Here is a 27,922-nt window from a genome sequence, read left to right on the forward strand (position 1 = left end):
CTGCATGACAAACTAGCTAAAGTAAGGTAGGCAAGTTTTACGCTAAAAAAGCAAGTCTAATGCCTGATTAATATATGCCACTTCAGCTAAGAGCTAAGGAGTCCCGGAAGGTATTGATACAAAATTCTTCAACTGTTTGTCCTAATACGATGGTTAAGAACAAGAAAATGGGGCTGGTAAAACTAAGTGTGATAGCCTCCAGACAAAGGTGTTCAAAAGTACACCATAAGATTGAATGTTCACGTATGATAAACTGAATGACTTTATATCTTCAGGGCAACATTATTTTAGGTTCTAGAATTGGCCAAGGAGGTCTATGAATCAACAATAGCTGTAGTTTTTAACTAAAATTAAAAAAAAAAAACCCACAACAAACAAAAAAAACACCTAGTAAAATTTGCAGATAACTTTTGAGATGTACCACTGCGTTAAGAACTGAGAAAAGAGGGAACCGTAGACTTGCATCCTTAAGCAAAACACACAGCAGGGTGAAAAGTTCCGCAAAGAATGGCATGGATTGTGGATAATAGTGGGGGAGAAAGAAAGAATAGTAACATAATTAATGTAGTTTTGTGGAAAATAGATGTTTGTCCCAAGAAGGGAGGCTTTTGATGGTTTCCTAATATTGACATAGTACTAGTGTGTGAAACACTTCTTTATGATACTTCTGGCTTTTGGCTCTAAATATAATCAGTGCAGTCAATATTAAATTAATAGCTCTTAAAAGGAATAAGGAAAAAATAATTAGTTTTCTTTTTGGACATTTGTAGTACAGTCATACTGGGATGTGGGGGTTTTTAGCCCTGATAACTGTTTGATCTCTATATGTGTTGCTTTATAGAACTTGCAGATGTTATAAATTGAATGATAAATAATTATTGGTGCAATTCTAATGTTTGAATTGCTTAGCAAATCTGATAAAGCCAGGAAGAAAGGAGGAGACTCACACTTCCAGTGTGAGGTGGTATCTTGAATTCCTGGGATATTTAGGGTTGTGGTGGTAAACGATTTAATCTCTAAAGAGCGATGCTATAACTAAGAGGGTGACTGCTTTTTCAGGCGCAGAAAGCACCTCAGTAGCAGAATATTTAGAATGACTAGTAGTGGCTACAAGTAATGCAAGGTTTGAAAATGTCTTACAATAGCAAACTAAATGTCAGTATTTGTCTTTCTTTTTAAACTTACTGTGGATAGAAATTAATAAGAACTAAAGGATAAATACCTGTGCAGTGGTATCTAGAATCTGTCTTCCTTCTATTTCCAAATTCAGGCAAAAACAAATTCAGAAAGAAGCATTTTTGGCCAGACCATTGAGGAAACTTGCATAGGCGTGTGCTTGGTACTACACTGCTCCGAACCACTGGATACTCTAATATAAAACTGGATTTGTATGTGTTACAGATGTGAAGCAAAAAACACTGGGCAACAACCTTTTCTTTTTCGCAGCAGATCAGATTGAGAGGCTGTGGTAGTTATCTGCTATTGACATTCATACTTACACTGTATTAAAGATTTTCAGGTTTCCCTGAAATCAGAAAGATATTTGATTTCAGCTTCAACTTTTGCGCTTATTGGATAATTTTGAAACAGAAAATGTTTTCTGAAACAATCTTGTACTTTCTTTTGACACAGCTGGAGTTGATATAAACTCTGCACTCATCTAAATGTAGACAGTGGAAGAAGAGCCAAATACAAATTCTGGCAGTGGATAATAGTATGTCCTAAATCTATCAATTTTATTTTCCCTAATGAAAGGGGTGTTACTTTTTGCTACACCGTGGAGACTGATTCAATTTGATTACTTGTTCAGATTGTTAAGGAATGAGAAAGATAAAAGCAGTCTTACTTAGTTCTTAAAAACGCTTATATATTGCAGTCAAATTCTGGCTAGATTTGTGGCCTGGCGGGATAAGGGAACAGGCTACAAGCACTTCCGTAGGGACAACAGGAGGGGAAAAAGAGTCTGAGTCAGGGCTGTGTAGTAAGAAATTTTTCATAGCACTTTACAAAAATGCTATAGTGACAATACTTTATGATCTTTATTTCTTATTATTTTAATGTGGTTTTTCTCTTGTAGATAAAGTCTGGGGTAAAATTGAAATAGTATTGATAATATCTTCACAATGATACTTAAAATTTTAAACTTCCAGTTCTTCAGATAACCAGGATGCACTTCCAGTGGGACTGGCTGTGCCTGGGTGTCCTGATAATTAGCTCAGTGACCGCAGAAATTGAAAACGAAGAAACTCTGGATGCAGATGTTGAAGTGGAAGATTTTGACAAGCAGTCTCAAGAAGCTGATGTTGACAGAGATAAATCTTCCTTAGAGGTAAGATTACAGAAGTCTTTAGTTAAAGCTTGTTTAATTATAAGATAGGTAGTTATAACTAGTAGAGAAATTGGTAGACATGCATTTAAAAAAGAGCAAGTTAATACACAGTTGACAACTGAGTGGGTGTCAAACCCACCAGTCTGAGTGTTTCAGTTGCTGTATGTGACATGTAGGGCAAGCTTAATGAATGATTCTACTATGCCAAAGTGTAAAATTGGATCTCCTGCCTGTGGAGGAGAGTCACGAAGAAGTCTGTGCTTCAGTCTAGATACAGAACCTTTTGTTGTAAGTCCTAACGTGCCATTTCTAGAGAAGAAAGCATCTTGGTCTTACTGAGATTTTGACTTTAAACCAGTTTCTTGATTTCATCTGTCACAGCTGTCTTTTGACACAGTCTTTATTCCTGGAAAATCTTTCTGCATTTGTTATGCTGTACTTCAAAATAGATGTGAGCAATATTTAGAAATTATTTTTTCAACTTTCTTTTTACTGTGTAGCCCAACTGTAATGTGCCAAGTAGATGGGAAAACAGAAGAATGGAAAACATGTATAGAAAGAAATAGGGAAGAAGCAGAGAGTTGGTGCAAGTTTAGTAAATTTTCTGGGTTTTTGTTACACATAAGAAGTGTAATGGTACTTCAGTTATGGGCTTTGAATGCAGGAGGGAATTCTTAAAATTCACAGATGTGAAATTGCTCACTGTTAGCGGGATGCCCCCAAACTGTAGAAATGAGAGGGGCGGGGAAAGGTGTTTTATGCTGCTAGATGTTTCTAATGAACAAAATCTGGTGGTCTGTCTGGGTGGACTACTACTGGAGGTATGATAGTGTATTTCAAATGAAAAATTGTAATTTATGTTAGAGCGTGTATCTGTACATGTCTTTTAGGTCGTGTACCAGACTCCAAAGCCAACTGGAGAAGTGTATTTTACAGAAACCTTCGATGGAGTATTGGCTGGGTAAGTTTACGCCTTTAAAATTATAAACTTTTTCCTTCAGCAGTTTAACTTAAAGTGGCAGGACTTATTTTGTATTCATTTTTCTGCTAGTATCTTTATAAAAACTAATTTTTACAGGGGTTAGAATTGGGAAGGCTGGTAATGCTTGCTCCAAATACGTCATAATGTTAAGCCGGACAGTTAACATTTCAGGTATGTTGCCATTTTTTTGTGTTTTAAGGAAGCTTTTAATAAACTCTGGGTTTATGGACATTAAGAAAAATAATGTAGTTTAAAGATTTAGCCAGCTGAGTTTAACTAGATGCAAGGTGAAGTGCATAGCCATTACAATGCAGTAGCAAGTTCTTTCTTTCTCTTCACGTGCACTTAGGTATGTGTAAGACAGCAGCGCCTTCAGCATTATAGATAAAACCTCTATTGGGGAAGACTCTTTTTAGCACGTGTTTTTTATTTATTGTATTACTTCCCATAAAGAATTAGGTATTTGAGACTCCTGAAGTGTTGCTAGGTAGTTTGACCTTACTGCATTGAAATTTTAGAAAAATCTTCAGGTTTAGCTCAACAATTCTTAGGCCAGAAATTTTTGTCTTGTCTGTAAGTTTTCTTCCAACAGTATGGCAATGTAAAGTGTAACTCAATGAAAAGCTGTGTATTGTGAGCTATAGTCAGTTGCCACCAATGCACTGTCAATAAGAGTGAATATAATATATTACTTTCTATTTCTGGAATAGACTTACTACTTTTAGTTGAAAAACAACTTGGCTTTCAGTTCTTTTTCTAGCTCAGATGTAAAGGGTGTAGAGGATCAAGGAAAAAAACAAATGAGTACCATGTAAACGTGGTCTGTATGATCACTGACTTTTCTTTTTTGAATCAAGCCAGGTTAGCATACTGTTGCTGGCTCAAGTTAAGTAAGTGTGCATCCAGGTAGAATCTGTGAATGTAATAGAAATCTCTTTAGTAAGAGCTGGTGTGATGAGTTGTTAGAGTACTTCTCTTGCTATGAGAAAAGCTTTTAAAATGTGAAAGCAAGTCTCTGGTTTTTAATGACAAATCAGGTCTTGTTACTGGTATATTTTTTCCTGTATACTTTGATGCTGTTGAACAAAAGAGCTATCTCTTGATCTGAGAAGAATAATGAAAAAAGATGTTTTCATATGTTACTAAAATTGATAGAACAAAAACTAGCTCTCCTGTGAAGAGCCAGACGGAGAGGTGGAAGGAGATGCAATATGATGCATTCATTGCCATAGAACTTAAAGCTGCCTATTTTTTACTTCCTGTGAGAAGACTCGAGTTCCAGCTACTGTAGGAGTGAGGTTATACTATCATAAGACACGTATGTCTGTTGAGAATGCGTGATCTAAACTGTAAACAAAATAACAGTAGCAGGCACCAGTAACTCTTGTAAGATTGAGTCTTACTCCCTTTTTCCAATTGTTTCTAAACTGTTCTCTTCTGTAGAGTTACAGGGAACTTCAGGCCACTGAACATTAGTCTGTCGTTACATTATGTTCTTTCATATTTTCTTATTTTTGTTTCATATTTAGACCAAAATGTAGAAGGAAAATAAGTTAACAAGCTCCTGTCTTCAGTGTATCAAATGTCTTAATGATATGTCACTTGCACTTCTTAACATTTGGAATACAAAAGCAATACCGATGATGGCAGGAAAAATTATTAAATAGAAGAGGTGGTAATGGGTGTTAAAAAAAAAAAATCGAAACAACTGAAAACCTTGATTAACAAATGCAAAAACTTAACTGGGATACTTGAATGATATAATTCATCCCAATTTCTAGCTTTGTGAGACCTGCTCAAAGATTAGCTTGTCTTCCTACTAAATCTAATATTCAAAGCTTTAGCTACACTGCTTGGGATTTTTTGGTCTAGCTGTACGTAATTTACATAAGAACAAGTATGGAACTAAGATGTATGAGAAAGTAAGCAGCATGTTGCCTTTCTTCTGTAAAATTGGGGAGAAGAGTACATATAAACTGACCAGGTAAATCACCAGGATAGAGTACCTTTTTTGAGAATAGGCCTTGAAAATCTTCTGCATGACTTGTAGAGACGTTTTATTTCCTCATTGGTCTTTCTCCTGGTAGACCAAGGATCTAGTTTGCCACTTATACTGTGAAGCTTTTCCAGCATCTCTGTTAACAGTGAACAGATCTGACTGAAATTTGAGCGGAAAAGATAAAGTATTAGTCTCTGAACTACTCCGTGCAGAGGATAGTTCAGAATGAATGAAAATAGTTCTTTACAGAATTAGTCACGAGAATGTAGTATTGTAGTTGATACAATGAAGAGTTCAGCAACACTGTTTGCTTAAGATATTCCTGTGCGTGGCTCAGGATAGAACCACTGTATGAGCAGATGAGGGTGGACTGCCCTTTTTTCTCCCCTCCCCCCCCAAATGAACACTTGGTGTGTAGGGTACGTGCATATCTTTTTGGTAACCTCAATTTGATAAACTGAGTTTGCCTTGTTTATAGTATCAAGGAGATCAGGAGTTTGTTTGCACTTTTGGGATCCCCTATGTGCAATACATTTGGAATCTGTTCAGTGCATTACTGCATTTCTCATTTAGACACTTCTACCTCTTCCTTTCGTCCTCTGCTGTGCATGTGTACTGTTACTGTCAGATAGCATTAAGGTTTCTTTGGGTGATTTTTTTTCCTTTCCTTATCATATTGAAGGTTTTACACTTGAACCGTGCTATTTTCCATGCATTTTTGATATTATATGCTTACGTAATATTCTTACATTCTGCCAAACTCAGCTTGTATATAAAACTGAAGTTTATTCAGAATCATTGAATTACTTCAGAGTTATAATTGTATATTCATTTACATTCTTAGGAAGTATTTTGAAATGCTATATTAGAATAATCTATTTTAGTTTTTCTTTTCATGTTCTTTGAACTAGACAAAGTTCCATGATGCTGACTGTCAAAATCATTATCACAGGTTCACAGCCTAGAGGTGAAAGCTGGTTTTCCTGTGCTTGTTAAATAATACAGCTTTGCATAGATAGTTCAATGACTAGTACATCTTTTGTTTTAGGTGGGTGTTGTCTAAAACCAAGAAAGAAGACACGGATGACAATATTGCTAAGTATGATGGTAAGCGGTTTTAATGTTTACTTCCACTATATAGTTTCTGATGTTCTGTTGCTCTTTGAGAAATAACTATCCCTTACACTGAACTTATCTTTGAAAACCTAGATGACATAAGTCAAAAATACTAGTTTGTATAATGACTGTTATCCTGAAGCTGAGATGTGAAATGTTGCTCTTTGGGTTACTTATTATGAAGATAATTTTTTTTTTGTCATCCCAACAATCTATTGCAATGGATGGTACTAGAATACCCCGTGGTATCTGAATATTCAGTATTGATTGTTTATGAATAGTGTTTCTTGAGAGCTACCTTCTCTGAAATCATGTCAGAGAGATTTAGCACTGCAATTTCAGTTGTTAAACATGTTTCTAAAGCAGCATGTTCCATGTTGCTGTGTCTGTCCTACTGATTCATGGGTTGGTCTCCCAGTCTAGCCTCTGAAACAAAAAAAGTTAAACTGAATGATGTTTTTCTTTAAAACACTTTTTCGGATTCTCTGTGCTTAAATGTAGGGTTCTCCAGTGGTTCTTATACAGTTTATTCTTATGGTAGTAAAAAAAAAGAAACTTTGGAAAGTAATAATGAAAAAGTTGTTTTGATGGTTTTTATCATTGGGGTTTACACTTGACTTACAAATTCCTAGGCTAGAATTGCCTGCTTGAATGTAATTTTAAACTGTTTGACAGATGTGTGATCTGTGGCAATAATTTTGCAACCTGAATTTATTTCATTCAAGAGAAAGTGGGGAGAACAGAAAAAGTTTCTGCTGCAAAAGAGAAGTATTTGCTACTGCTGTTATGTCAAATGAAATCAATTAATGTTAATAGAAACATTAAAGCAAACATTGTTTGCAAACAAAACTTGTAGGACTTCAGTGTGCAAAACAGTACAGAACAGATGTTTTTAGGTTTAGCAGTTACCAGAAATAACTGGTAAAAATAAAGAAGTTGCAGAGAAGATATCCATATAGATGAGATGCTTGTCAGAACTGACATCTCTCTGCTTACTTGGCCTCATATTAGGTAGAAATTGTCTCTAATGTCAAAACAGTCATATTTGCTTAAAGTCACCCAGACATTTCAACATTAACAAAGTCTGTGGTGAAAAGACTTTTTTGAACTATTTTCCAATTTAATTTGTTTTTTGTCTTGTTGCTTTGTCTGGCATTATTGCTTGGTCTTAGCTTCCAGGAAGGAACGCTATTGAAGAGGAGGGAATTTTCCTCCCTCCTGTTTAGCCGACTAGAAGAAACTAGGGATTTGTTGTTGACGTACATATCTGCCCTTCCTTAATGACCTTTCACAAATCGCACTTCACTTGAATGAAAGTAAATAGCTGTTTCGTTTGGATTTCAGTTTATGAATCTTCTCTAAACCACATGCTGAAGAACTCATTACGTTTTCTTCCTTTTGTGCACATTGACATAGGCTTTTTTCAAGATTACAGTGAATTGTAAAAGTAGTCTTTCTTTTGCACTGTGTTCATTCCTGGAAAAAAAATCAGTGAATCTTGTGCTGCTAATCTCTGAGAAAATAAAACTGCGCTTTTAGAAGTCTTGTTCTTTGGATATTGCCCACATGTGTAATCAACTGTATTCTTCCCAAGCTTGGAGAATTTATAATTATATAATCTTTTATTTTTAAAGCTGTAGGCTTGTTTGTTTGTCTTTAAGATCAAATCTGATAATTCTTGGAAAGACTTTGGGGGGTGGGGAAGTTTCATCTCCCATGTGATTAGGTTTGACCTGAAAGACTCTAGTTCTATATAAGCAAGAGGGGAAGAACCATGCAGGTATCTAGCTTACGCAGTGCTTTCTGACTAATGCATTTTATGTGTCGATGGTAGGAATAAATCTAAAATCTGGAGAAACATTTTATGTTCCTCTAGGCATTGTGGGATACCACAGTCTAAAGATACAGATCTACAATATTAAAGTTTTCTCATAGATTTCTGTAAATTTGAGAAGAGCAAGGAATAACTTCTACTTTGCACATGTGCCATCTTTAAAATATTGAAAGCTAGTGTTATCTTAATTAGCTAGAACTAATACCTTTTGGTGAACTGTGAGAGTGGGCTTTTCTGTGCAGAGCTATGCATACCCAAAGTGTAGGCATCTCTTTATGTGCCAATTTCTTAAGGCTGAAATAGATTTTTACAATAAAACTCATTAAATATGAACCAGAACTTTGAAACAGTCTCTATATTAACAATGCAAGCATTAGGCTGGAATAAAATGACATATCTAAACTGTATCGGTTCTTCCATACAATATGGCAGTTAAACAGAAATCCAGTGGACATTGACACATGTTACAGGTTTGTGCAATAAACTTAATTAAAATGTTTTTACATCACAAAATGTATGTTAAATGTGTACTATTCAATTTCATTGGTTTACGCTGGATTATGGTAAAGATGTGGTTCTTTGCTACTTTGGAGTCCATGGCTGGCTTTTTTTTGTTTGTTTGTTTTAGTTGGAAAATTCTGTTTTACACATAAAACTGAGATTTTTAGTTTTCTTTCTTTTGGCTATAACAGTTATGAAACTGGGATATTTACTATATTCATTTACATTCATATTTACTATATTCATTTACATTGTTGTTACAACTACTTGCACTCTTTTTCCCCCTAAGCTTCCTTTCTTCCCTGCTGTCTGAGCCAGAACATTGGGTTAGATAGATCTTGGGCATGACACAGTTTTTATTTTATCATCTAACTGTGGAGCTGGAATTCTAGTGGTTTCTAATTCTTGAAAAGTGCTGGTTAAAACATTCTGTCACTGATTTGACAGAAAGATGTGAGCAGCAAATTTGTGTACCATGAATGTTTTTTTTTTTGTATTTGAGTGCTGTAGAGCAGTTAGTTTGGGGAAGTATAAGCTGGACTTGAGTAATGTTTTGTATCCATGGTAGAATTACCAGTAATGAATTGGATGATTATTGTTTAACTTCTTTGACAACACATGTCAGGATTTCTTCGCTACTTTGGCAACTAGTCTTTATTTGCTGCTAACTCTTTGTTTTCAACAAGGCTATGATTTCTTTACTTCAGCCTGCATTTTTTTCAAAGACTCTGTGTGTGTGTTTTAGGAAGATGGGAAGTCGAAGAGCTGAAAGAAAATACAGTGCCTGGAGACAGAGGATTAGTGTTAAAATCGGTGGCAAAGCATCATGCAATATCAGCTATGCTAACAAAGGCATTTATTTTCGATAATAAGCCTTTGATTGTTCAGTAAGTAATCCCTCAGATTTTTTACTTAATATTTATTATTATTAAAATCTTTCAGTCAAGAAAGTAATGTGAATCCATGTAGAAAAATACTGACTTCCATATAGCATTGACTTATCTTATCCAGAGCTATCAGAACTGTAAGTATGAATGATTTAATAATCAAGTAAGATTGTAGTACAAGTATTAAGAAGTGGTATTTAAACTCTTTTGAAATATTTTTGGACAGAAATCTAATATTTTACAAGATTGCTGAAAAAGCTAATTAATTTTCAGTCTTACTCTAAAAGATCTAAATTATATGTCGTTTCAGTACAGTGTTTTTCCACTTGAGGAATACTTCTGTGTAGCTCCATAAAAGCAACTTGAATCTTGAATGCATTATAGCAATATTAGTGATGATGAGCACCGTGGCAGTATGACTGCTTTTTTCTGATATTCAGACTTGCTTTGTTGTACTTAAGACGTATCCAGATAACTCCTCTGGCTAAATTCAGTGTGTCATATGGGCAGTTTCAAAGACAGCACAAACTTTCTACAACTCTTGCCCATTTCTACTTCACTTTGATACCACCTTGAAACTTTTCTTACTGGTGGTATGAACTGTAGCAATTGCTACCATGATGATTTTTGACTGACATTGCTGCTGTATTAGCTTGTGTGGCAATTAACCTTTTGGTCATGTAGAAGTGTTTGGACAGTAGTGACTAATACACAGTCTTAATGTATTCATAATTAGAACTGCAGATTAGAAGCTAATTTTTATTTGTCTGATACTTGGAATGTTTTTTTAACTTGTTCTTTGCCCAGATATGAAGTGAATTTTCAAGACGGCATTGACTGTGGTGGTGCATATATTAAACTTCTCTCCAGTAGTGATGACTTGAATCTGGTATGTCCTCTTAGTTAACATTTGCTATCAGTTGTTCATTTGAGGAATGCATAATTGTTCTTGTGAAAAGTCAATAAGAAATTAATTCTTAACGCATCCTAAATTCTTAAAAGCTTCCCAAATGTCTAAGCAGAAGATTGGGCAAGATAATATACACATAACTTATTACGTATACACAAAACCTTTGGAGTTGTGCATATTTTACTGGTGGAATATTCGATAATGTTATTCTTGTTATAATTTCCATTTATTTTAATGAAACTTACAGGTAGTCTAAAACTTAAAGTAAGCTATTAAGATCTATATTCAGACAAGAAATCTCAAAACGTGAATTTTGGAAGGTTAGAACGAAGAGTTTGTTGCGATTAACATACTCCTCTTAGTTCTGCATGAGTGCTGTCTTATATCCAGGACAAAGGACTTTTGTATCTGTTTAGTCTGACTTTCTGCAATAATAGAAGCCATAGAATCTCAACTCATAACTTGTGAAACAGTTTTTTTTCACTGCATGGCACACAACATGGCATCTTAGAAAGGGCCACAACTTGGATTTAGAAATGCCAAGTGATGGAGAATCTCTGTTCCCAGGAAAAGGTCTGAATGATCACGTGTGGAAAAATTAACAAGTTCCTTAGTGTGTTGGACCATTTTGTAAATTGTTTCTCAATATATTGGTGTGAACTTGCCTGCCCTTTCCAAACTTGTCCGCAAAACTCTTTATTGCTATGCCAATGCAATCGGGTATTTCTAGCTTAAAATGCTGCCTGTTCTAGCCAAGTCTCAGTTCTGGCACATGTGAAGTGGTTGTTTCTGCTTTTGATATTTCTGCCACTACACTGGGGTGTAGATATAAGCTGTCTAGCCTGTGATGGAGGATATTTTAGCAACTTTTTTTTTTTACATTCAGAACTGGCAGTGATTTATGGCCTAGGAGCTTGTACAATGCAAATGTTGTGTTGACAGAGTAGGGATGGCCAATATATACGACAGTTGCTGCAGCTCCTTTGATGGGAGCTGGTGCTTTTGGTATATAGCAGCAGTTACAGAATAGGATTACGCATTTGGACAGACTTGGAATGACCAGTGTGGATTCAGAATGTTACATCATGAGCTAGGAGGAGCTTGCGTTGTCTCAGCAGTACAAACATGAAGTGATAAAGGTACTTCCAATCCTGAAGCAGGTTGCTGCGGCCACTTAAAAGCTGACTACCCTAACTGCTACAGGTTTGTGGCTAATTGGCGGTGTTGAGCCAACATTCAGTAGTATAGTGACGGAAGTTTGCAAGGCAATCACAGTTACAACCTGTATAGGCTATAGAAGTTGTTGGGTTTGAGATGCATCAGGCTATACCGTTTGCTCACCAAGATTTGGTAAGCTAGAAAGGCAAGCTCATGGAAAAAACTTGTAACAGAAATGTGGGCAGAACTATCATTTCTTCTCTGGGTAAGATTTTTCGTCTGTACTTTTATCCCTGAGACGTTTGTGCCTACTGCTGCTGCCTTGACGCATGAGGCCATAACCTTGACTTTCAAGTACTGAGGAGAATAGCAGTGAAGTGTGATGCCCTGTGTATGTGCAAAATGGAGAGGAGATTGCTCAGGACAGGCTCAAGACATTGCTTGACCTGACCTGCAAACCAGCAGTCGGGAAGAGCCACTTAACAGTGGGACTCTTCATGAGATAGAAGGGATAATTACCTCTGCAAGAGTCTAGGAGATGGCGACACACATAAGAAGTTGCTTGTAAGCATTTCTAAGATGTATTAATAAAAGCTTTAGTGCAACTTCCTAGTGCTCTTCCTTTTTCCTAAAATTTACATGCCAGTGTGTGGTTTATACTCAAGCAACTTGAGTACTAAGATAAGTATTAAAAATACAGACTGCAGGAAAGCAAGTAGAGGCATGACATCTTTCATAATGGAAAGATGTGTAAAAGATAGTAAAACTGAAAAGTTTTACATTTTTAAAAAAGGTGTGAGAGCAAGATATTCAGCTCAATTACACATGAAACTGTAATTCTCCAGTATCTGTCATCTTACTAGAAGGTAAACCAGAAGACAGCAAATGCAAAATTTGCCTGTTTATGGCCTGGCTCACAATTCATCCTGTACTGTTTTTGGAGTTTTCACTGGCTGTGTGATGAGGTAACTCAAGAGTCAATGTTCTCTTTCTTGTGGTGTTTTTTTTTAACTTTAAAATGGGATATGTCTCAATGCTGTATATATGTTTAGAATAGTCAGTTAATTATTGTTAATTCTTAGCAGTGACATTTTCCTAAGGCTGTTGAATGTTGTAGAAGGGACCAAACTTAAAATACATGCACTTCTGTAGTGCATAAAGTGAAAATGCTTTACTTTGCATTCAAAAAATTTAAAAATACAGACTCATTTCAAACAATACATTTATGTCAGAATATATCTTTCAAAAAGAAAACTTCCAGGAATCAAGTGGTCTTCTTCCTTCAAGCAATTGCTTAAGAATATAAGGCAGCATGTCACTGTGTATTCCAAATACAAAAATCATATAAATAGTTGAAAAATACTGACACATGTAAACAGCTTACTGCAACATACTCTGAGGGAGAATATCTGATATTTTCAGGGTTCGTTGTTGTTATTTAATGTGGAGCAAGAAGACTGATAAAATACTGGATAATAATACCCTGGGTTTTATCTTCATTGAAAAGTAAAATTGATATAAAGAACAGTAACTAGTTCCCTTCCATCTTTTAGTGTAATGTTTGTAGAAGGTTATAGATATTTGGGTGTTTTGATTTGTGACAGGCTTTTCCACTTAACATAAGGGTAAGGTCTAAATAAATATATTCATCTTCCCTTGAAGAGGCTTAAGTGATCTCTATGGTTAGTCTGTTCCCTGAGAACAGAGAGCACCCACCAGCCCACGAGGACTGTTCAATTCCTTTCATGATTTACCCTACCAGTTTGCAGTTACCTTTTAGAAAAAGGTAACTATGCTGTATGCCTCAGCATCAAGGAAAAGAAGTACCCAAAATGACTTCATAAAATGTACAGTATAACACATGTTCAGCTTTCTTGCTTCTACAGGAATACTTTTTTGACAAAACACCTTATACTATTATGTTTGGACCAGATAAATGTGGAGAAGATTACAAACTACACTTTATCTTCAGACATAAGAATCCTAAAACTGGAGAATATGATGAAAAACATGCAAAACGTCCTGACGTAGACCTAAAAAAATTCTATTTGGACAAGAAGACGCATCTATATACTCTTGGTATTGTTTAATTCTTATAAGTTTAAATTGGAAAGGAGAGATTAAAAATGTTTCTGTCCACTGAAGCTGGAGTCTGCTTTTTTGTTTGTAATAGTCTGTTAATTCTGAGGGGTGGTTGCTTATCGATTTGGGCTTAAAATGATTTAATGACTGTGCTTAACTGCAGGACATAAAAGTGGCTTTGAAATGCTGCTGTTTAATATTCAATTACAGGAAAAAACATACCAGCCCTGGCCAGCCTTTAGCGTGAAGGATTGATTAATACTTTCAGTACTTATTGTGATAAAAATATTTTTGTTAGAAAGATATTAAAAAACCCACAACCGTCCAATATTCTAGGAAGGCATCAAAGTTCACGGGAATTCAGTTAAATCTGCAGCATGCCGCACACAACTCTCCCCCACATGTTAAGAGTTCTCGCCAACACCTGCATCTGCAGCAGTGTGCATGAACAGATGTTACTGCATTCTCTGAAGGTGAATGAATGTGGGCTGGTTTTAATTCATGTGACATCTCTTTCTGTACCAATGAACAGTATAGCAGAGATGAAAGTTTAATTTCTTAGTTCTTTTTTTTCCCCTTTTTCTAATTTCTGAGGAAGAATAAATAGTCAGAGAAGAATGGGCTAATCTGTGGCATACTGCAAATCCAGCAAAATTGACTGCACTTCTGAACTTCCATTGAATAATAATGGAAGGCATGTTCAACTGCTGTGCCATGGGCAAAACTTATGTTCTTTTAAATAAATTACCATAGTGTGCCATAGCAAACTTTCACTTTTAGATAATAGGAATAAGTGAAACAAAGCACTATTCTTGTGGTAAAGGAATGCACGTGTTCCTGTATTTGGGCTGTTCATTAGAAATGATGATTAAAGATACTTAAACTTGGTTTGCATTTATTCTGTTATAATTGTTCAAATAGACTCCATAGAGCTGTGTGAATCTAATGCATTATGTGACTGATAAGTTTAAAAATGAATTTTGTGTTGTATTTAAAGTGATATGGGGTTTAATTTTTGCATTTATGGATATTATAATACTCTTGAAAACTGCCAGAGCTTCATTAGATATTATCAAACTGTCATTGTAAGACTTACTCTGGTTTTTATCACCTGTTTTCATAAAACCGTCATAAAAGTGGAATAGTATTTACTTTGAATTAATAATCTTTGTGTTGAATGGACATTTGAATATGCTTGTAAAGCACTTATAAATGTGCTCACTGGTTATTAGAAATGGATCTGGATACAACATCTGTTACTGAGTCTGACGCTGTTCAGTTCTGTGACCCTGGCTTCTCAGTTACTCACACTTGCTAAAATACAGAAAATTCTCTTCAAATGTTAAAGTATTCGCAGTCTGGCATTTGAGGGAAATGGCTGTCAGATTTGAATCAGAGAAAATAGTGCTTTGCTGATCCTTCATCTGTGTTACTGATGCAGTTCTTGTGTTTCCATGCTTTCAGGTGTGAAATTGTAATTTGGTAGCAGAGATGCCTTTTGGGGCAGAGGTTTGTCTTTCATTGTCTGTGTTTTTAAGTAAATGAATAAAGCAGAATTTTGGACAAGTGGTAGGTTTTTGAAAAATCTCTTAGAATGTGCTTGGATGTGTTTCAGCAATTGAATTTGCTGGAGATTTCATTTTTGGGAGCCTGATACTGGTCATACAACCCCACACTAGCAACTTTAATGTTTTGTGTCCAGATCCAGTACCTGGGTGGGGAGTCTGTCTCCTGCTCTGCTAGTGAGGATCCTGTTTGCCGTTATTTGTCTAAGTCTGTGCTTATTATATAGGGTTTGGTTAAAGATATTTGTAGAATGAATGCTTCCCTTATTTCTTTAATACAAATTTCTTCAATTTAGTGCTAAAACCAGATGATACATTTGAAATGTTAATCGACCAATCAGTTGTCAGTAAAGGAAGTCTTCTTGAGGATATGGTTCCTCCAGTAAACCCTCCCAAAGAAATAGAGGATCCTAGTGATAAGAAGCCTGATGGTTGGGATGAGAGACCAAAAATACCTGATCCAAATGCTGTCAAACCAGATGACTGGTAAGGAGAATATTTTTATCTGTACAATACCTTTTACATGCAGGTTATTGATTTGAAAGATTTGCCTGGTTTTATTTTGGTTTTTTGCTAATGACAATTGGGATATGTTTCACTACTAAAAGCACTAGAGTTTGAAAGCATAATTGAGGTGGGTGCAAGGATCTGGTCATCTTCTAAGGAAAGAAATAATTGTGCTTTTTGCTGATTTGTACCCTCCATGGTTGCAATTAATAACTAAGATTACTATACCTGAAAGATTAGGAAGAGAGGGCTTTTTTCACCATAGTCTTAACTTACATTCAATGATTTCTGCTTCTTTCTGTGTGAACTACTGTTCGTGCAACTCATGAAGAGGAGGGAAAAACTTAATGGGAAGACCTGACTGACACCTGCCAATTGATGGCAGCAATTTCTGGGCTAAGTAGTACTTTGAAACAATGTAAATATAATTCAAATAGTTACAAACAGATAATTGGGTGTCTAATTCTCATGATCAGTGTGTCTAATTCTGTTGTGCCATTGAAAATCATCCCTTTCATGCCAGTTACAGTCCTCTGGACAGAACATTGGTTCAATGTCAGGCTGCTGTATTTTCTAACGTAAGTCTGTAATTGAAGGGATGAAGATGAGCCTTCCAAAATAGAAGATCCTGATGCTGTTAAGCCTGAAGGATGGCTTGATGATGAACCACAGTATGTTCCAGACCCTAATGCAAAAAAACCAAAGGACTGGTAAGAACTTGATGAATAAGTGCAGGTTGTTAACCTGTCTTGTAGATAAGCCTGCCTGTTCTCTGTGGCAGATTGAGTTGTGGATCAGAAGTCAATTTAAATCTCATTGTCTTTTGAGGTAATAAGTTGGAATGTGTAAGGTATGGCCAAATATTTATTGTTTTGGGGGGCTGCTTTTAGAAAAACATGCACATGTCAATTGCCTTTTGTCTTCTGAAGATATATAAACAAAAACAGAATATGAAGGACCCCTTTGAAAGAATTTGCTACAATGTTAAACTATGAAACAGTTTAAGTTGATAACTTGAAATCATTATATCATAGTTTCAAAGGGATCTCTTAAGCATCTTATGGAGAAGTGTTTCAAGCTGTCTGCAGCTGCAGGAATATAATTGCATTCAGTCATGCTTTGGTAGTTACGAGCACGTGCCTTTAAAAAAAAAAAAAGGGTGTTTATACTGTTGGGTAAAGTTCTGCGAGCTGGTCAAAATTCTGAGGTTGTTGTAGCAAAATGTGTATGGACCCTAACTTCAGACTGCCTCTAGCGTTCAGACCAGTCCGATCTCAAACCAGTTGTTGGTGATTTTTTTTTCTATAGGGATGAAGAAATGGATGGGGAGTGGGAAGCCCCTCAGATCCCTAATCCAAAGTGTGAAACTGCACCTGGTTGTGGACACTGGGTGCGTCCAATGAAGAATAACCCAAACTATAAAGGAAAATGGAAAGCACCTATGATAGATAATCCTAACTATCAGGTAATAGCAATATTGTAGGTTGTTGTTTAAAAGGTACAGCGTTCAACAGAGCAGGCAAGTCAAAGTAGTATATTTATCTAGGCTTTTTTACAGTATATTTATATTTTAGAATGAGTCTGAATACCCTCACTAAACACTTTGAGCTTTTTTGTATTTAATTTGCTTTTTTTTTCGTAAGTATACTGGAAAGTAGAAATGCTTCCTGTATTAAAACAAATTCTGTGTTAAAAGTTGCTTTTGCAACGATTTGCACTGGTACCACCTATTTAATATGCCCTGTAGAACTGTATTCTGAATTATGTTATAATTTAATGAAACATTTTCTTTTTTGTTGGGGTTTTAAGTGCGGGTCTTTTTAAATGAACAATTTTTTTTTAATTAAAAAAATGATACCTTTCAGTAAGCAGATTGACTTACTAGTTCAGTTTTAGTGGAAGCATCAATTTTGGATAACTAAATTCCCCTTCTCCCCTCCAGATATAAGAGGTAATCAATTGGATATTAAAGAGAGTCACTTTGTATTAATTATGGCTGGGGGGAGTACTTGAATCTGATTTCTTTGAGCTTAAGATCCTAAGCACGTTTGTAAACAAAATTTGGCTCTAATTTGCACAGGTATCATAAGGCTGAATTTTCCTTCCCTAAAATTTTCCCTAACACTTCTGGTTACAGTAGTTCTCAGTTTTTTATATATATATATATATAAAAATATATGTATATAAAAAAATATATATATACATATATATGTATATATGTGTGTGTATATATATATACTGGAAGGGACTGTGTGGATCATGGGACATAGTTCCCCTGCAGTCTTAAGCCACCAGACAATAGATGCTTACCTCGGAAGATTCCATCACTGGCCACAAAATATTGACCAGTGCCCTTACAAAAATGTGTATGCTATATTGATGAACAAAAGCTAAAACTATGTATTACGTAAGGAGAGAACAGAGGAAGAAGTAATACCAATGTCTTTCCTGCAGTATTAGGAAATTTGTTTCCTAGACTTACTCTAGGAAGTTTACAAAGACTGTGCTTGGAATCACCAGTACCAGGAAGAACAGAGATACTTTGTACAGTCAGTTATGACTGTAACCCTTATGGACAAAAAAAAATAAGAGGTCTGCCCTAAACCAGAAAATTGAGACCCATCTGCCAAAATCCTATAGGCTATTTCCAATTCTATTTTTATGTAGGTTAAACTCTACTGCTTGTCTTTTTAAATAATGCATTTAAAATAGTTGGGAAGTTCTAGTTATTTTAAAATTTGTTTCACAGTTTGTTTTTTAATGAGGAATAGGTAATGTGATTACCTTTATTTTTTCCCCTTAAAAGGGAATCTGGAGCCCTCGGAAAATACTGAACCCAGACTATTTTGAAGATCTTCACCCGTTCAAGATGACCACTGTCAATGCTATTGGTTTAGAACTCTGGTCTATGACATCTGATATCTACTTTGATAACTTCATTATATGTTCAGAAAAAGAAGTAGCAGATCGTTGGGCAGCAGATGGCTGGGGCTTGAAGAAATTAGTAGCAAGTGCTAATGAGGTATAAGCTTTACTATGTTCTTGACAGCCAAAAGTAGTGAGGAAGATGTGCTGTTGGAAGAATTTTCCGTCAATTAATGCTGACAGAATATTAATTTGTCTGCAATTAATAGTCTTGCTGAGTAACTATGATAGTTTTTTTTTCCTTGTAGTTCAGCTCTTTACTTTTTCCAGATCAATATCCTCTTGAAATTAAAAGTAAAATTTTACTTAAACACCTAGCAAGAAATTGGCTTCATTATAGTTAGTGAGTCTTCTGCTGTTTGCGGTGGTACTAGCAGTTCAGTACCTGTCAGCAGGTAGAAGCTGAGTTAAACTCAAATACCTTCTTTTCTTTTTTTCTTTTCTTTTCACTTGTGGCTAACTCCATTATATATGTTCTTTAGATGTTTCCCTCCCATGAGGAATGGATAAATAGTCATGTGTTTTTTCTGTTTAATAAGTTTAGGCCTTTGGCTGCTTAGATGTATATATTATACAGCTCTGAAAATAGTGCATGTGTGTTTATGGAGCTGCATCTGTTCTTCTGTTTCCGTGTGCATCCACATTTTGTTTGTATACTGCCCTTGGCCAGCTGCCACAGTTTTTTCTAGATTTCTTTCCTATGCTGTAGGATGAACTTGTCCTGACATACGGCATCGTGAGCCCCTCTAGCGGCTGCCTTCACTGACTACAGTTTCTTTCTAACAGTCCTATATTTTCTTTGACTGAGTGGTAAGAGCAGGCCTGCAGTTGTGGGAAAGAAACGATGGTTCGTGGCAAATGTGGCCAATTCCTGACAGCTGCTGTTTGTCACAGGATGAGCAAGTAGCAACAGCATATCTGCCCATGCAGTTAGGAAAGCCATCTCCTCCCACATCCTTGCCCTTTTCTGAAATGTTTGGGTTTGTCTGGACCTGCATCTGTACCTGTACACACAATAGCAAAAAAATATTCCCTTGAGTCCCCTCACTCCACTGCGCCTCTCCAACTTCCTACCTTAGTTGGTGATGTACCCTTTCCAGAGTTCTTACTGGACCAGGCACTTGCCTACCTACCTCTACTGTATAAGTCAGAACTGCGCTGGGAGGACAATTTACTCCCTCAATAATTGGCTGTCAAAGGAGAGGACGTGGTAGTACAGATGGAGCAAGACATTGCTCTAGGCTGGCTGCTGCTCTGAGGTTCTTGATGCTTTGGGAGCTTTCAGCTGAGTGAGCACAGCAAGGGGAAGAAATAGAGTAGCTGGGAAGGGTGTAAAGTGTGAGGTTGCCAAGACTACAAATGTCGCTTTACAAAATTGAGTAGTGGCCAGTCTAGTATGTTTGGAGTACCAGATTTGTTCTTTCTTATTTAGCACCTGCTATTTATTTGCAATCTGTCAAGTTGTTACTTTACTAGTATTGAAATCCAATATTACCTTAGTCATGAAAAAGCAAAGGTAGAAAAGGGGGTTTTTTGGGCAACATAAAGCTTAAAATATATACAGTACACTTTATAAATGTATTGATGTATTGAGAGGGATGTAAACGCAAAATCTTTTTTTTTAATTGTTTTTAATATAGCCTGGTATGTTTAGTCAACTGGTGACTGCTGCGGAAGACCACCCATGGCTCTGGGTTCTTTACATCTTGACTTTAGCTCTCCCTGTTGGTCTAGGTGTGTTGTTCTGCTGGCCAGCAAAGGTTAGAGAAACTTAATATATTTTTATTTGGTTTTATTCTTAATACTTTATTTGAAAATTCCTACCGTCTGTGCAACAACATGCATTTTTAACGTGCCATTGATACTACTTAGCTTATAGTGGCTGTTGTGTTTAATTCTTAATTTGAGTTTAAATGTAATTTGATTTTTAATTTGTTGTAGAAAACAGATGAAGATATTGACTTCAAAAAACCTGATATATCTAAGCCAATTACAAAGGGAGAACTAAAACCAGAGAGAGAGGAGTTAGAAGATGATGAAATAGAATTAGAAGAAGAAAAAGAAAACGAAGGTACTGCTGAAGATGGTAAGATGAGCAAGCCAGCTTGCAGTTTGATTAAATATAAAGACATGAATAGGACTAGTTCATGGATTGTGTTGCCAATAATTACAACCAGTTATCTTGGAATATGCAAAACTTGCCTTGCTCTGAGTTGTCTTTTTCTCTTTGACAACATCCAGCAAGTGGTGTTCCATGGCTAATAGCTCTTTGATAAATACAAGCAGAAAGTAAGGCTCTTCTCAGTATTTTTTCCACTTTCAAGAAATTAACGTGTTTCTGACAGTCTTTTTATGTTTGTAGACAGTGATGTATATTTTCTCCCTTCTAAATATTTCATATATTGAACACATTTGAATGGTTCAGATACATGTACCTGAGGTGGTTAAAGTCACATTGTCGTCTTTAAACTGTGTCTGGAATAGCTTTAAGTCTTTAACGTAAGTCTTTCTGCTTACTCTTCTGTGGGAGGGTTGTACCTTGAACTATTCTGTTGGTCACTGATTTTACTAACCCTTGTTAAAGCCTGAAAATACAGTAGACTTGAAATACTGAAGTCTGCTGCTTCCTTTGTGTTGCTTTCTCGCAATGCATTGCGTGCCTGCGGAGGTCTATCCTGCTGCCCCAAGGAAGAAGTCAATGGTTCAGTAGGTTGAGCTATACTTTGACATCCAAGGATAAAATCATCTTGTGTTACTATATCAAAGATTACTGGTACTACTCAGCTACGGCTTTGATGTTCTGTTAGCATTTCCCTGAGTCTACAGTCCTGAATAAAAAGCAAATCACCTAGCTTATAGTACATTATCTTGACTTCCATGAGAAAACCCTTAGCCTCAGACCTCTGCAAGATTCTGCCTCTTACTTCACTCTTCCTTGGTAGAAACAAAGAAAGTGACAAGTGACTGGCATGGAAAGTTAGAAACCTAGCAGACATGCACAGGTGGTTTTTTTCTTAGTACTGACATCACTTTGTATTACTGACTGAAACTTCGTGGTTTTTGTCTGTCTCTGCACTATGTTCCATGAGTGTTGACGGCTGCTGCCTGTATGACTTAAGTTTACTCAGCACCAGATGTTCCCATGCTGGTACTTAAAGAATTGAGTACATTCTTGACACTGCTTGCCACACCAAACTTAGTCCATCTGCCACCTAGGCATTTAATTATTTTAGTTATGTCACATATATTTTTTACATGAGCATAAATTGCAGGTACAGTATTTCAGCATTGTACCTTCCTGCATTTTCCTTTTGATCTTACTCTACTTCACCTGCTCTTTGTTCCTGAATTACAGAATCTTTTTCTTTTACACAGTCTTGATGCAGATCATAGATAGTTTTGTACCTAATACGCTACTGCTGCAAAGCTGTCTGTGATACCTGAATTCCAGTATTCTTCTGTTAAGTCAGTCAGTTAATTTAGTTAATTACAACACATCACTTAATATGTGAAAGTGTGTGTTTGAATGTTAGAAATAAGGTCCAGGCAATCACAGAGGAATACTGTTTAGCTCCCACCACTTTTTTAAAGAATTCCACTTGAAACAGCTGTTCATGACATTTCAAAAGTAGGTTCCATTTTAGACTTTTAGTTACTAAACTGAACACAGAGTAAAACTAACATAGCTAGCTTTTGTACGACTATTCCAAGGTTTTCAAGTAAATTCTAGGCTTCAGAGGGAAGGATTACGCTTTGCTGTCATATGACTGCCTGGTTTCTCTTTGTTTAAGAAGAATTGCTTCACTTCCCTTAGCTTCCTGTCACCTTTTACATTTTCAGGTTGAAATCGTCCCTTTTTTTTTTTTCCTATCACTCTTGCCTCTTTATATCTGAAAGCATTAGGGAATTTGTCTTCTGCCTCCTTCTGCTGATTCTTTTTGCTACAGAGAGAAGAGGAATGGAGGAGACAAAAAGAGAGCTTATAAAGGATACAAAGAAGATGGGAAGGGAGGCTCCTCCTTCAGGTACTGGGAAAGGGAAGTAATTTGAGCCAGGACTTGAAAATGGTCTCTCCTTTCTGGTTTTTTCCCTCTGCTTCCTTGTTGATGGTAGAACTTCAAGCTGGTGGATGCCAGCTTTCATCAGATACGGATGTGGGTTTCCTCCAAGATTTCTCAGTATGGTATCTGTAGTCATAAATATTTTCTGCTGGTCTCTTTGGGTCCTAATAATCTCTCCAATTCCTTTATAGTCATTATCTGCTGCTTTGTTTTCTGGAGTTGAAGGTAATGGGGTTTGAGCTGTGGAATACTGAATAGCTTGAGATCCACATTTTATCATGGGGACATTAAAAAAAGAAAAAGCATGGCACAATTGGAAATTTCAGAAACACTTCTAGATTTCTTTGGCTCCAGTGAGAATGAGTTGCTGGCAGAGTGCTTCTTGAAGGGCATTGTCAGTGGGATTTACTGATTTATTTTGTTCTATGTCAGTTTTTGTGGCATTGCTGAAGGATGATGTATTCTTGACTTGTCCGCTCATCTACTTTGTTTCCTTGCTTGCCTTGGCCTCTAGAAAAATATTCCGGGAAGTGAAAGAATCTTGCCAAGAAAGGGAATTTCAGGGGCACAGTCTGAACCTTCTTGTGAAGTTACACATTTATATGAAATACTGTTTAAATTAATATTAGACTAAATTAAAATCAATAACTTCAAATAGTATAGTTGTCCAGTTCTGGCTTTTACTACTTCTGATGTCTGAATTTTTGGGCTTGTTTTGTTTTTTTCCCCTCTATTGAAATTAGTACTTATGGGAGGTGCTGCATTTGCATAATTTAAAATTTCTATTCTCTTCATTAGAATATGAGCAAAGGCATTGTGAATTTTTGCCAAGCTCTTCTGTTAAGGGCTTACTTTTAGAACAGAAATCTTTGTCTACATCTATCTTAAACTATGATCTCCATTTTTTTGTCATATTTCTCCTTTTGATAACAATAGTAGAGACATTAGTGTAGACATGTATTAAGTATATTTACAGATGGGAAAACTAATTTCTTAGAGCTTCACTAATAGTTATGAACTGGTTGGCTCAATTTATAACTATAGGTAGGCAAAGTTTTTTGGTACTCCTACAGAAGTCTCAAATATTTCAATAAATCAGGGTTTTCTAGATTTTGGTCACCAAGAATCAGGAGAGTTGCATCTTATATGTGACTACCATCTGAATTTATGTGGTTACTTTTGTTTCAGTTTTACTGAGCTTGAAACAGTAAGAATTGGGGGGTGGGGGTGAGTGTTGGCTTTTTGGTTTTGGGTTTTTTTTTTAACACTGAAGTAGTGCTTATGAGATTTAGGCATGACCTGACAAGGACAGAATTGAGCACTGCTTCGTCACTGTTTTTAACTGAGCCACTGGCGGACTGTTAAGTTGTAAAATGCCACCTTATATCCTTTCTATCAGATTCAGGTTTGATTTCCTGTTTATTCTTGATAGAAAGTATTGCAAAGGGTACTCAATTTCCAGAAATTCTCACTTCAAGATCTCTGAAGTAAAGGTAGAGACTTGCCAAACCCCAGTAACTTTCCTTTGAATCATGCTGTGGTTGCTGAGGCTTAGTTCTTATAATGAGCATAGCTACCTAAAATGCAGGCATGGGAGTGCCAGCTTGTAAGTACTGAAGCCCAAAGTGGAAATGAAAACAGTTGGGTGCCTGGCCTCCTTCACAAAGTATGCAAAATATAGAGAGTTGGTTACCCTAGAAGGGAAACCTATGTGCTGATCAGAGAGCACCCTAGAATTCGCAATATTTGGTGCGTGCACTGCTCTTTAGTGCAGTGGCATGGCCTCAGTAAGAAGGTAGAAACTGCGTTTGTGTTGCTTAGCCTATAGTTTGTCCAGGGGATTCTGAAGAGTAAAAAGGTACTTTTTTTTCTTCATTTTTTTCCTTTCCAGTCCCTGACAGTTCGAAGGTCTGACTGACGCTAGGTCTCATAGAAAGCTTACTACTTTTTGTGAATAGTTTTATCCTAGTAGTGCAAGCTGGACATACTTCAAGTGAGCTGAGAGGAGTATAGTGCTTTCCTGACTAGTTTCTGCATTGCAATAATGCATAAGAAGGGGTTAAGCACAGAGCTGCTTATCCCTCAACCAAAACAGTATGTCAAAAGAATTCCCTGCTGAAAAGGGGAGTTCCCTTAGGATGTGGGCATCCCCCATGGTAGATGACTGGTAACTGCAATATTGTACTTTGCTCTCCAAGTCAGAACTTAGTCAGAGTTGGGATGCCTGAGTTGTCCTATTTTGGACTCCGGTCTCAAAACTGGCTAATACAATACTTGGATTTAAGGACTTCCCTAAAGGAAACCAACTTAAGGTCGTCATTTTTGTAGGTCACTTACAAGTCTGAAGAGAGTGTGTGCTATTGTGAAAAGAGGCTAGGCTGAAGCTGTTAAAATTGGTTATTAAATCTGACAGTGATCAACTTCTACTAATTCATGAGAATTCTCTCTGTATCACAGATGTTTTTATGGGTTATTGTAAATAAGCAGTTCATTGGCTTCTTTTCCTTACTAACGTATCTGGATATAGTGCATTTTTAATATAGTACTGTTTACAAAGTGAAATTAATTTCTTCTGCAGAAGATGAGGGTGAAGGTGGTGAAGATATTGATGATGATGATAAAGAAGAAGAAAATGAAGTTGCAGATGGAAGTCAAGAAGAAGGTGATAAGTCAAACAAATCTGGTTCAGAAGATGAGGTAAGTTTGGGGATTTTCCCCTATTTTCTCCTTGCCCTTGTCTAACATAGCAGTTCTAACTAAGCCTAGTTACCTACAACAAGAGTTTTTCTTCTGTTGAGCCATAAAACAAATCATGAGGTGGGGATGTGTTTTTATTTGAGTTTGACACCTCCAATGCTCTGTATAGGTTTGTGAAACACGTCTCCTCCCGTGTAATTTTGGCTAGGAGGTGATATTTGTTGTAAAATACAGGTATAGTATAGAAGTGATCATGCAGGTCTCTAAACATGAAACATCTTTTACAGTATAGTTTTTTTAACAGGTTATTAAATGAATTGCAAGTCTTGAAAATTTGGATGCTGCAGTAGATGTCAATCTCTCTTTATCATGCTACTTAATTGATGGAACATGTGCTTCTAACCAAATAGCCTTTCTGTGAGACCTAGAAGAACCTTACGCTTTCAGTTATCTTTTTTTTTAATTCCAAAATAAGGTTTTAATTAAAATGACCATACTGGTTTTGAATTCAGCACCTGCAGTTTCATTTTTCTTGTGCCGATTAATCCAGTCAGCAGATAATCTATAAAATGTTTTCAGAAAATAACATTGTCGAATGGAATTTGTGTGTGCTTTTCTTACTTGTCAACTACTCGTTATCCTTTCACGTAGAAACTGTGGTATGTCTGAAACGCTTTAGATCCACCCACAGTATTTCTGTTGGTCATCTTGTGCTTGTCACTCCCTAAATGAGTGCCTTCCCAGATTAGGGGAGTTGTTTAATGTACTGTTAACTCCTTTTCATATAGAACTTCTCTAGGAAACTGTACCTTGCATGAGGCTGCATTGTTTCAGCACTGAAATTCTTCATTAATTACCCCTTATTCAGTACTTCCTCTTGTTCCTGTAAGAAGGGTTGTTTTTTTTTTCCTTGTACACTTGCCTAGGAATGCAGTATCTGATGAACCCCATTAAGATGCACGTGACTTGGTGAAAGCAGTAACAAGATCTGAATGTGTGTATGCCATTACACAGTATCACAATGAGGCTATGGCTTGCTCTTCTCTGGGTATTTTCAGGCCGTGGAAGTTTCTGTCATGAGTTAGCTAGTGACCTACTTGGGAGATGTCATGCACACCATGTCCTCATTCAGGTTGTGCCACATTCTGTGAGCTGTTCCTTCTGAATGAGGTGCTTGCCATTAGGTGACGCAGGAAAGTGAGGAAGCAATGCATTGTCTTGAGAATGGAGTTCATGTTGGAAAGGCTTTTCATGCGCCTCTGTAAACTAACTGCTTTTAAACTGAGAAGAATACATCTGATTTAAGAACAGTCTGGTCTATTTGTAGCTCTCCAAAGGCGGCAGTTAGAATGTTTTAAATGCTTCTCGCTTAAGAAGTGGAAATTAAAATTAGCATAATACGCACTTTAAGGAAGTTGCTAAATTCATTAAAAAGTCACTGCTTTTAACCCGTGAGTAAATGGGCAAAACCAAATTTCTGACATCAGTTTAGATGTCGTATTCTCTTCCTTCTCAATATGGAAAGGAAAAGCCTTCTACCCACTTTATCATTAGATTAGTATTGTAGAAAAAAAATGTCCTATCACTTAAGTGTTGCATTTAGTGATAATACGCCTGGGGGTGACGGGAGGAGGAATAAAGTAACATGCCAGTTTCAATAATTAAAATCGGTTTAAAATTTGAATGCTGAATCTTTTTATTTTCTTTTTTTAGATGAAAGAAGCTGATGAAGGCACCGGTTCTGGAGATGGTCGACTGAAATCAGTGCGCAAAAGAAGAGTACGAAAGGACTGAGTTACTTCCAGCTAGTATTTGTAGGTCTAGATAATAGTAACTTCTGGTATGCCACTTCAGTGGGCCTGACAGCATGCAAGTTCCTGAGATTTGAAGGAAAAAGGGGAACTCATTGCTACTTAAGCTCCTATTTTAAGTCTCTAACCTCTTTTAACCTTCCCAAACTTACTTGATTCCCCTTTTTTAAGGAGAAATACTATCTGTGAGGAGTTAGCTGATGTTTCGAATTCAGAATGAAAGTGAAATTACAAGATGGCCAGCTGATTTTAAGGTGAAGATTCTTAAGATTTGAAGACTCCTAGAAATTAGTATTAGTTGGAGATAAACTTACTCTAAATATTTTTCAGAAACATGAATAAATTATAATATTTTTGCAGCTCTAGCACAAAATAAGCTGTTTACACTTTTCGGCTAAAAGAAGATGGTAGTATAGACGTAGCATCTATAGCAGTTCACATTGCTATGAGAAAAGGTATTTTCTTCTGTGCAGAGCTAAATGCAATAATTGTTTTTGTATGATGATTTAGTGCTAGCAACAATTTTTATTGTAAATTATTTTAGTTGATCTTGTTACA

General features: G+C 36.4%; 1 protein-coding gene across 1 annotated transcript; it reads left to right on the forward strand.

The window, feature by feature from the left end:
* Positions 1 to 27,922, forward strand: CLGN (calmegin). Its single transcript, XM_009328769.1, has 16 exons — positions 1 to 26; positions 2,151 to 2,329; positions 3,220 to 3,290; positions 6,359 to 6,417; positions 9,507 to 9,648; positions 10,456 to 10,537; positions 13,603 to 13,795; positions 15,660 to 15,849; positions 16,467 to 16,580; positions 17,179 to 17,335; positions 18,677 to 18,892; positions 20,436 to 20,555; positions 20,737 to 20,890; positions 22,743 to 22,820; positions 25,435 to 25,553; positions 27,267 to 27,922. The coding sequence occupies exons 2-16, from the start codon at positions 2,168 to 2,170 to the stop codon at positions 27,345 to 27,347; spliced, it is 1,938 nt and encodes a 645-aa protein (XP_009327044.1). The 5' UTR covers positions 1 to 26; positions 2,151 to 2,167; the 3' UTR covers positions 27,348 to 27,922.

This window comes from Pygoscelis adeliae, unplaced genomic scaffold (assembly GCF_000699105.1).
Source record: "Pygoscelis adeliae isolate BGI_AS28 unplaced genomic scaffold, ASM69910v1 Scaffold66, whole genome shotgun sequence".
Taxonomy (NCBI): Eukaryota; Metazoa; Chordata; class Aves; order Sphenisciformes; family Spheniscidae; genus Pygoscelis; species Pygoscelis adeliae.